We start from the raw sequence: 11,598 nt of genomic DNA, 5'->3' as shown, positions 1-11,598 counted from the left end.
TTGTCCGCAGAACCTGCGAAGCAGTGAAAAATCCATGTTATATATTTAGATATGCTTACATATAAAATCCGCGATAGAGTGAAGCCGCGAAAGTCGAGTGCGATATACCAAGGGATTACTGTAAAGGGGAGGACTAAACAAAGCTCCTTGGACAGGTTTCTATTGAAACGCTCTGCGAATGAAAGTGACGAAAGTGTGGCAAAAAAAGAAAAAAACTAGTGAAGAAGAAAATTAAGTTAAGCAAAAGTGAAGTGAAAGGAAAAAAAACATTACAATACGCTAATCGGCTTCGCCAACATCTATTTATTTCTTTAGATTCTCTTTAAAGTATTAGGTTTTACTTTGTATACAATATTTGTTCGTTATAAATACATTTTTCTTATGTTGAAAACATTTAACAAAAAATTTGGGTGTTTTTTTTGGGGGCTGGCATGAATTAATCTAATTTCAATTAATTTCAATGGTGAAAATTGATTTGAGATATAAGCATACAAGCTCGTTCACCGAACAAATTAAACTCGTATCTCAAGGTCTCACTGTATAGAGAGATGCGGCAGAGGAGTGATGAATAAATGAAAAACGTGTCTTTGTCCCAAACATTCTGGAGGGCACTGCACTGTTAGCTGTCTTCTATTGCCATAAACATGTAATGTAGCGACTACGAAATAATAATTTTCAGAATGAGGCTGAACTGAAAAAGTATGAATTTGGACTAGAACGCTTTCCATATATACTGCAGGTTAGGTACACTTGACCAGCCCAAAGAGAAATTTGTTTGCAGCAGGAAAGTGCAAAACAGAAGACGTGGTTAAAGAGAAAGACGAAAGTAAGCTAAGACACAACCGCTAAAAACTAGTGTTATCATGAGGAGACACAACCGAGATTGACTCAAAGGAGAATAATTACCTTTAAAGGCACACAAATTGAAAATTCAGACAGAAGCAGCATCCCTATAAGTAACAGAATAAAAAATGCAAATAGCTATGAGAATAAAAGATGAAGGAAAAATGTGTTTGTACCAAACATTAAGGAGAGCGCTATATTAATTGAAGTACATAGGATGCATCCATTTTTCAAAGACAGATATAGCTCTGAACAATTATATTTAAAATATATTTAATTGCAGTAATATATATGTTAAAAATAATAAAAATTCTTTAAAATCTTCATAAATATTTACCACTCAGCTCATGATCTTTATACAAGGTAATCATTCTCATTCATCAGATAGCCTGCATTGATAGACTCAGTTACCCATGATTCCAGAACAATCTTAAACTTCTTTTCAAACGCTCGCCTGATGCCTTTCAGCTCCTGGATGCGAGCTTCATCTTTGACGATTACATGTGAAACTCCTTCCAAGAGCTCGGACAGCACTTCTGCACCATGAAATCGGAGTTCCAAAGCTCTTATTTTCAAGCTGGATCCGTGAATTTGACTTCCTCGGTTCCCAATTTCAGCATACTGGTCCAGATAAACTCTGCACTGCCGAAACAGGCTGTTGGGTCGATCCACCCAGCCGTACCTCTGCTCCAGATCAGCTGTGGCTTCCAACGACATCTTCTCCTCAGTCTTCTTTATACGTTTAAACACCTCCTTCAGCTGATCTTCATCAGTGTCTACAAGATAGCTATCACCGTAGCAATCATATTCCTTAGCAAAGTGCTGCTTGGTGGAAGGGGACATGTGAATCATGTGACAGGGCTGCCACGGGACACATTTTTCTGCATTTATGCATTCTAACAGCCACTCGACTTGGACAACGTCAAAGTCCTTTGAAGCGATAACATTTTTGACTCTCATGTTCTCGATACCAGCGATGATGCAGTATGTATCCTTCCCTGGGTTCTGAACCACAATACCGCCATACTGGGCAACGGCCTTTTCAAGCTCTGCCTTTGAATGTTCTGAGTTGCCACTCATGATACAGAACTCCACGTCCTCAAATATATTGGAAACTCTGCTGATATTTGAAAGGTCTTGGGATTTGAAGTGATCGATGACATCGATGACCTTCTTCGTTTTGGCAACTTTCCTTTTCTTCTTATCTGGCTCATCCTCATTCAGTTTCACATGTCGGGAGGCTAGCTTTCCGGAAGCTTTCGAGTGAAAATGGGCCAGATCTTTCACGGTCATACACTCATACCACTCCTTGTCGTTGCGTATTTTTTCAATTCTTGGAAAGCGAAGCGTGCATCCGGTTTTGTACATGTCGCTGTCAACAATTTCCGCAGCCTTGACCTGGACAATCACCGAATGACACGGTTCGATGTATGCCTCTGGTCTTTCAGAAGCACACAAAATAGAAATTGGAGGATCTTTTTTGCGATACGGCTTCCAGTGATTCGCCAGCTTTAGGCCGAGGTCGTACAACTCCTTCATTGTATACCCCGATCCAATTCTGCACAGCGAGTGGAAGACTTTGGGCTTTTCTCCTGGCGGTGGAGTTTCAGCAACTGCGCATAAAAAATGGGACATCATTCCACCCCGTAGTCCCTTTCCCCAATAACCCCCAACGATTAGGATGTCCAGTTCATCCATGAGACCGTCTACGTATTCTGGCTTTATCTTTAACCAACCCTCCCCACGTTTATCCGGCTTGTAAATAGACATGGGATCCTTTACCATGATTCCTTCCTCCCTGTTGTCAATTGCTTCATTCAGAAAATTCACCACTTCCTGTTTCGTCCTTGCCTCCATTTTGGGGACAATGTGAATCCTGCCCTGCACGGGAGCAAAGACACTATCGAGAATCTCGTGTCTTTTACGAAGCACCTCGTGCCCGAGTTTCTGGTCATTGACCAGCAGCACATCAAATACACAGAAGCAAGTCTGCAATTCAGAATCCTCCACCATGCGTTTAATGTCAAACTTGCTGCCTTTCTGCATGAAGGTCTCGGTGGTAGGGTTGTAAGCCATCATCTCCCCATCCAGTATGCAGTTTACAATATTGCTTTTGAAAACATTGTGAATAAATGGAGTTAAGGATCCCTCTAAAGGTGACGCACCAAACTGCTGGGTATAGTCATACCCGTTGCGAGAGTAATACTTGTACACGTCTCCATCTTTGTGCAACTGCATGCGCTCTCCATCTAATTTTGTCTGAATATAGAAGGGCAGGTTGTTCATTTGCTTTTCAATCTGATGGATGTCTGCGATCGCGGCCAACATGGGCTTAAAGGCACAAAACAAAGCAATGGAAACGTCCGACAGGCAAACTTTTGGGTCGTGAAGTTGCCGGCATACCTTTTCCAGATCTGTGGTAACGTTGTGGAGTTCCACAGCGTCTGGATGAAAAATGTTCAGCACGGTTTCTTTGCTGTAGCCCAGTTTCATGTCTTTCAGGATCATGCGAATCAGCCATTTTTGCTCCAAAGCCGAGGTTTTTGTTATCAAGTCCTGTAGACTCTTCCTCACCAAGTCTTTCCTTTTAGCAGCATTATTGCTGGCCACCGAATCCAGGAAGTTATTGACTTCCTGGATGGAAAGACACCCCTGATTTGTGCATCGCTTCTTTAGGACAAAATAAGCCACAACGGCAAAATCCCCTGCCTCTCCCTGGGAGGTGCTAGGAGCTCGGTAGTTGAGAAGCTTGTTTGCATCCTCACCATCTTTTGACAAACATAAAACGTCGATATACAGCTTGGCGAGCATGTTTTCCTTTATCCCATATGCCATTCTCTCTCGCTCCAGCTGGGGGAGGATCAGGCGCATTGCAGGATAGAACGAATCTGTCGTGTTGGGGTCATTTTTATGAAGCGCGCTGTGAAACTTTCTCCAGGAGTCCAAAAAATCCTTCAAATGTTTTGCTTTCTCGGGCCGAGTCTTTGTCTTTTGTATTTTTTCTAACGTTGAACACAAATGTGCAAAGGGAACCTGAGAAGCAACGGAAGGCATCGTTGTAGCCATCCTTACAATGTTTCGTACCTGGAAGTAAAAAGAAACTCACATGTAAGATTTTGACTTAGGCATGAGGCGGTACACTTAACCTAAGATTCATACTGCAATTCAAGTTTCATAATACAATGGTGGAGGCGCAGTGGTAGTGCAGTAAGGAGATCAGGGTTCACTCCCTGGCTCCTCCCTACATGGAGTTTGTATGATTTGTGTGGGTTTCCTCTGGGTACTCCGATTTCCTCCCACTGTCCAAAAACATACAGGTTAGGTTAACTGTTAAATTGACCCTAACATGTTTGGTGTGCAGGTGAGTTTGTTCATCATGCCCAGAGGGGACTGGGCGGTCTCATTGTCTGGAATCCCTACAGATTTTATTTTTTTTCTCCAGCCATCTGGAGTTTTTTTTCTGTCCACCCTGGCCATCGGACCTTACTTATTCTATGTTAATTAATGTTGACTCTTCCTCCCTCCGCAGACTGAATGACTGATGACTATAATGCTTCTAACACCTCTTCCAGTGTCCATCAATGCTGGAAGGACTCAAAACCATATGCTCCGTCATCTTTGCCAGTTCTGTTGTGCACTCGCCTCTGTAAAGATGTCTCCACAATTATAATATATCCATCCATCCATCCATCATCCAACCTACGATATCCTAACTACAGGGTCACGGGGGTCTGCTGGAGCCAATCCCAGGCAACACAGGGCGCAAGGCAGGAAGCAAACACTGGGCAGGGAGCCAGCCCACCGCAGGGGCACACACACACACCAAGCACACACTAGGGACAATTCAGGATCGCTAATGCACCTAACCTGCATGTCTTTGGACTGTGGGAGAAAACCCACGCAGACACGGGGAGAATATGCAAACTCCACGCAGGGAGGACTCAGGAAGCGAACCCAGGTCTCCTACCTGCGAGGGCAGCAGCGCTACCCACTGCGCCACCGTGCTGCCCCATTATAATTATAGAATTTTATAATATGTAAATTTATATTAGATTAATATAAATATTTATATATACTAGAAGTGCACTGCTGCCAATATTTAAGAATAAGAGAGATGTGCATGGATTGTAGTAACTACAGGGGAATAAAACTGATGACCCACAGCATGAAGTTATGGGAAAGAGTAGTGGAAGCTCGGTTAAGAAGTGAGGTGATGGTTAGTGAGCAGCAGGATGGTTTCATGCCAAGAAAGAGCACCACAGATGTGATGTCTGCTCTGAGGATGTTGATGGAGAAGTATTGAGAAGGCCAGAAGGAGTTGCATTGCGTCTTTATGGACCTGGAGAAAGCAAATGACAGGGTGACTAAGAGGAGCTGTGGTATTGAATGAGGAAGTCGGGAGTGGCAGAGAAGTACATAAGAGTGATACAGGATATGTATGAGGGAAGTATGACCGTGGTGAGGTCTGCGGTAGGAGTGATGGAGGTGGGATTACATCAGGGATCGACTCTGAGCCCTTTCTTATTTGCAATGGTGATGGACAGGTGGACAGACGAGATTAGACAGGAGTCCCTGTGGACTGTGATGTTTGCTGATGACATAGTGATCTGTAGCGATAGTAGTGAGTAGGTTTAGGAGACCCTGGAGAGGTGGAGATATGAGAGGAGAGGAATGAAGGTCAGTAGGACCACCAAGACAGAATACATGTGTGAATGAGAGGGAGGTCAGTGGAATGGTGACGATGAGGGAGTAGAGTTGGAGAAGGGGGATGAGTTTAAATACTTGGGATCAACATTAGAGAGTAATGAGGAGTGTGGAAAGGAACTGAAGAAGAGAGTGCAGACAGGGAGGAGTGGGTGGAGAAGAGTGTCAGGAGTGATTTGTGACAGACGGATATCAGCAAGAGTAAAGGAAAGGTCTACAGGACAGTAGTGAGACCAGCTATGTTATATGGGCTGGAGACGGTGGCACTGACCAGAAAGCAGGAGAGAGCTGGCAGAGTTAAAGATGCTAAGCTTTGCACTGGGAGAAATGAGTACATTAGAGGGTCAGCTCAAGTTGGACGGTTGGGAGACAAAGTCAGAAAGGCGAGATTGCGTTGGTTTGGACATGTGCAGAGGAGAGATGCTGGATATATTGGGACAAGGATGCTAAGGATAGAGCTGCTAGGCAACAGGAACAAAGGAAGACCTAAACAAAGGTTTATGGATGTGGTGAGAGATGACATGCAGGCGATGAGTGTAACAGAACAAGATGCAGAGGACAGAGAGATATGGAAGAAGATGATTCACTGTGGCAACCCCTAATGGGAGCAGCCAAAAGAAAAAGAAGCCATCCCCCATGGACCACCTGAGTAGTAGTGAAACAGGACAGTGAGGAGGGTTCTGCCCGGCTTCCCACTCCTGTTGTCATGCTTCCCCCTCCCCTCAGCCTGCAGCCTCTGTCTCAGGTTAGCACGAATGTATTGCTCCTGCAAGTGAACTGTGATTCTTAATGTGATGAGAGAAGTCGCAAAATCAATGGGAATGTTCAAGCAAATTATAGAGAAAAACTCAATCTAAATCTATTAAGTAGTTCCCTTGTTTGCTAGCTAAGCAGAGGTAAGGTACACCCTGAGGCTGGCACGTGAGTGAGAAGCCCCCAAACGGACCCACGGCCCACTATGTGTCTCTCGGATTCGTGCAAATAAATTGGTACCGCAACTGAGCTATGATACTTACCGCAATGAAAGAAGTCGCAAAATCAACTGGAATGTTAAAAAAAATTACAGAAAAAAACACGATCTAAATCCATTAAGTAGTTCTCACGTTCGCTAGCTAAGCAGAGGTTTGGTACACCCCGAGGCCGGCGTGTCAGTGAGGAGGGGCCCGCTGTGTGCCTCTCGGATTTGTGCAAATAAATCGATACCGCAAGTGAACTATGATACTTAGCGCAATAAGAGAGGTTGCAAAATCAACTGGAATGTTCAAGCAAATTATAGAAAAAAAAACAATCAAAATCCGTTAAGTAGTTCTCTTGTGAAAAGCAGACAGAAAAACCGACGATGGATTATATATATATATATTCATATTATATACTAGCTGTTCCCCACAGCTCCGCCTGTGTAGTAGTGAAACAGGACAAACTTTAAAAATCAATAAACAGTTATGGCTAGCTAAGTGGACGCAAGGTACGCTTCAAAACGTGGCCAGAGGTAAACTGATTCGAACGGTGGCTGGTGTGTGAGTGAGGAGGGCCTCATCCACTTCCCCCTTTACTCTACCCAGAGCCTCTGTCTCGGATTAGTGAGAATAAATTGCTCCTGCAAGTGAACTATGATACTTAGCACGATGAGAGAAAATCAACTGGAACGTTCAAGCAAATTATATACAAAAAAAAATCTAAATCCGTTAAGTAGTACTCTTGTAAAACGCGGACAGACATACAGACAGACGTTGGATTTTATACATATATATTGTATATATATTTTTTTTTTAACAAACCAATTATAAGGGATGTCCAGGCTGGTACCTCAATTCTTTATCATTGTCATCTCATTGTCTTATACAAGTTACAAAATGACATGACAATACAATATTCCCATGATAGGAAATCTCCATAAAAGAAATGTACTGTATGTTTAGTGTTACTTATTATTAAACACTCATAAATGAAATCATTGCAAAATACATTCGAGTCAGTGCACAAATAAGCAGTTTTTAATGTTAGTTTCTGGAAGCTTTTATTAAATTATTACAATAAAAAATCTTTATCAGGAGCATAAAATATTGGCACTGAAAGTCTGAAAGTCAACAGATGCAAGTAAGAATTTCACAGTACTCTACACGTGGCAATAACAACTTTATACACTCACCTAAAGGATTATTAGGAACACCTGTTCAATTTCTCATTAATGCAATTATCTAATCAACCAATCACATGGCAGTTGCTTCACTGCATTTAGGGGTGTGGTCCTGGTCAAGACAATCTCCTCAACTCCAAACTGAATGTCAGAATGGGAAAGAAAGGGGATTTAAGCAATTTTGAGCGTGGCATGGTTGTTGGTGCCAGACGGGCCGGTCTGAGTATTTCACAATCTGCTCAGTTACTGGGATTTTCACGCACAACCATTTCTAGGGTTTACAAAGAATGGTGTGAAAAGGGAAAAACATCCAGTATGCGGCAGTCCTGTGGGCGAAAATGCCTTGTTGATACTAGAGGTCAGAGGAGAATGGGCCGACTGATTCAAGCTGATAGAAGAGCAACTTTGACTGAAATAACCACTTGTTACAATCGAGGTATGCAGCAAAGCATTTGTGAAGCCACAACATGCACAACCTTGAGGCGGATGGGCTACAACAGCAGAAGACCCCACCGGGTACCACTCATCTCCACTACAAATAGGAAAAAGAGGCTACAATTTGCACGAGCTCACCAAAATTGGACAGTTGAAGACTGGAAAAATGTTGCCTGGTCTGATGAGTCTCGATTTCTGTTGAGACATTCAAATGGTGGAGTCAGAATTTGGCGTAAACAGAATGAGAACATGGATCCATCATGCCTTGTTACCACTGTGCAGGCTGGTGGTGGTGGTGTAATGGTGTGGGGATGTTTTCTTGGCACACTTTAGGCCCCTTAGTGCCAATTGGGCATCGTTTAAATGCCACGGGCTACCTGAGCATTGTTTCTGACCATGTCCATCCCTTCATGACCACCATGTACCCATCCTCTGATGGCTACTTCCAGCAGGATAATGCACCATGTCACAAAGCTCGAATCATTTCAAATTGGTTTCTTGAACATGAAAATGAGTTCACTGTACTAAAATGGCCCCCACAGTCACCAGATCTCAACCCAATAGAGCATCTTTGGGATGTGGTGGAACGGGAGCTTCGTGCCCTGGATGTGCATCCCACAAATCTCCATCAACTGCAAGATGCTATCCTATCAATATGGGCCAACATTTCTAAAGAATGCTTTCAGCACCTTGTTGAATCAATGCCACGTAGAATTAAGGCAGTTCTGAAGGCGAAAGGGGGTCAAACACCGTATTAGTGTGGTGTTCCTAATAATCCTTAGGTGAGTGTAAACCTAGAGTATAAAGTGACTGCAATGCCAAATTATCCATTTTTGCTTTTTTTCGGAGTCAACACGAATTGCTTCAACAATGGCTGTCCTTTTAAGTCCTGCTGGAATGCTTCACTGACCTGTTAGCTCTGGGTCTTGACTGGATGTATTGGGAACTTACAAGGTTATGTTTCCTTTTAAGCAACATGCAACTATTAACACGTGTAGACATGCCGCGATCAATTGGCTGCTGATCTAAATCGGATGATTTTCACTTAACAAAAGACCACCACCCCAAGGTTTAAAATTTCAAATGAAACAATTGAGATGTGATTAAAGTGCACCTTGCAGACTTTTATTGAAGGAGATTTTGGTCACACCACACTTTTTCTACAAGGTCCCTGCATTTCAGGGCACCATAATGTTTGGACACAGCAATGGCAGGCCTATTAAAGCCATCACACTTAAGACTTTGTGACATGTCCCTTATCATGCAATGACTGCTTGAAGTCTGAGATTCTCACACATTACCAGGTGCTGAGGATCTTCTTCAGCTTCTGCTTGTTTCAGGGGCTTGTCCCCTTACATTTTCACAAAGTCGTCCTAAAATGAAATGCACTATATTCATTTGCAATGCACTGCAATACACTTAGCGTATTGGATTGTGTTACATTACAGCACAAATAATTATCCATATTTCAAGATGATGTATTGAGATAGAATAAAATGAGAGAAAAAAAGGCTGCGTGTTTTTACCATTTGAATGGAACTCTGGCATAACAATGTGCGTTGCCGGTCGAAGCCCATTTGGATCCCTGGGCTGAGTAGACGAACGCCGCCCCTCGTTGTCTTTTGTGAGTAGTCAATATTATTAGACCTCGACAACTGGTAGGTACACTCGGTGGTCCGGACCTAGCCCCCCATCAGTGGCATAAACAGTGCCCCTTTACCCGTATTATATTCAGGCGTGGATTTGAGAAGCGCACGCCCCTTGGTATACTGAGAGCCTGAACTTTTACTTTCTTCAACGGCGCCCACTAGGTATCATCCGATTTCGATGATCTAGAGGGGAGGTTGTTAGGGTTCCCCTCCTGGTGTCCAAAGCGAGCTTCCTATAAGTAGCACAAACGGTGCCCCTCTATGTATATTCAACAGCGGATTTTGAGGAGCGCACGCCTCTTAGTACTTGCCTTACACTTTTTATGTACTTTTCGTCCACTTTTACTTTCTTAAACAGTGCCCACTAGGTATCATCTGCTTCGACGAACTAGAGGGGCGGTTGTTATGGTTCCCCCTTGGTATGCGGAGCGAGATCCCTATAAGTAGCACAGATGGCGCCCTTCTATGATACTGATGCTCTGTGTAAGAAAGGTTATAGCCGACTATACTTCCTTAGAAGGTTGGCGTCCTTCAACATCTGCAATAAGATGCTACAGATGTTCTACCAGACGGTTGTGGCGAGTGCCCTCTTCTATGCGATGGTGTGCTGGGGAGGCAGCATAAAGAAGAGGGACGCCTCACGCCTGGACAAATTGGTGAGGAAGGCAGGCTTTATTGTAGGCACGGAGCTGGACAGTTTGACATCCGTGGCAGAGCGACGGGCGCTGAGCAGACTCCTGTCAATCATGGAGAATCCACTGCATTCACTGAACAGGATCATCTCCAGACAGAGGAGCAGCTTCAGCGACAGACTGCTGTCACCATCCTGCTCCACTGACAGACTGAGGAGACCCCACACTATGTGACTCTTCAATTCCACAAAGCTAACATTATTCAAAGTTATTGTCTGTTTTTACTTGCATTTTTATTACTCTTTAATTTAATATTGTTTTTTGTGTCAGTATACTGCTGCTGGATTATGTGAATTTCCCCTTGGGATTAATAAAGTATCTATCTATCTACAGTATGTACATTCAAGTCCCTTGGTATACAGAGCGCGTGCACTTTTATTTTCTTGAACGGCGCCCACTCAGTATCATCCGATTTCGACGAATTTTACGGGAGAGGTTGTTAGGGTCCCCCCAGCGGTGTCCGGTGCGCGCGTTCCTAAATATTTTATTAACGATGCTCTAATATTGTCCGGCTCTGGCACTGTCACTTCACTAAGCTTGATCTCCTGTTCCAATCTTATTTTTTTTTCTTCTACTGCGTTCCTCACTAAATTACGTACAGGTACCGAGCTCGCACATTTCCATGTATAACGTAATTAAAAAAATATTAATTTGGTTAACATAAACAAACCACGATAATGTATGTTCTACTATTAATTTAATATGTACTCGGAACACGTCATGCTCTTGACAACAAGATTCAGGACACACTGTGGACTGTTACCCCATGGGGCCATAAAACGGATACATTGCGCCTATAAGAACTTTGAGGAGAAGCCGGGAGGTGATTTGAGTGCTTAAGTGTTTGACTAAAGTTAACCTTATAGGAACTTTTAAATCAAGACGCCGTCGCTCGGGCAGCTCCTGCACTTGAATCTACAACCAGTATAAAAAAAACTTATACAACAAACCCCTTACTCTGCCACTCAGTGAGGGGCAAAGTTTTAGACCGCAAGGAAGCATAGCAAATGAACCCCGTAAAGATCCAGTCACTTACGTTCTCGGTCAAAAACCTTCTGTCTGCTTCCGCGTTGGATACGCGCGTTTACGGAAGACAGGTAACTTTTGTCCAACCTATCACAACTCACTTCCTGTCTGG

At 43.4% G+C, this 11,598-nt stretch overlaps 1 protein-coding gene across 1 annotated transcript; it reads right to left on the bottom strand.

Annotated features, from left to right (window-relative positions):
- Positions 1 to 412: 412 nt before the first annotated feature.
- lig4 (ligase IV, DNA, ATP-dependent) lies at positions 413 to 11,592 on the bottom strand. The gene is made up of 2 exons (XM_039745926.1): positions 11,497 to 11,592; positions 413 to 3,927 (listed from the first exon to the last, which is right to left on the bottom strand). Exon 2 carries the CDS (start codon positions 3,907 to 3,909, stop codon positions 1,198 to 1,200), a length of 2,712 nt encoding a protein of 903 aa, XP_039601860.1. The 5' UTR covers positions 3,910 to 3,927; positions 11,497 to 11,592; the 3' UTR covers positions 413 to 1,197.
- Between the last annotated feature and the right edge of the window lie 6 nt (positions 11,593 to 11,598).

Source organism: Polypterus senegalus, chromosome 2 (assembly GCF_016835505.1).
Source record: "Polypterus senegalus isolate Bchr_013 chromosome 2, ASM1683550v1, whole genome shotgun sequence".
Taxonomy (NCBI): domain Eukaryota; kingdom Metazoa; phylum Chordata; class Cladistia; order Polypteriformes; family Polypteridae; genus Polypterus; species Polypterus senegalus.
This window is presented reverse-complemented; position numbering and strand designations above follow the sequence as displayed.

Bases quoted from the DNA above. Each gene is read 5' to 3' on its own strand.
- lig4 (XM_039745926.1), bottom strand. From the start codon at position 3,909: ATGGCTACAACGATGCCTTCCGTTGCTTCTCAGGTTCCCTTTGCACAT.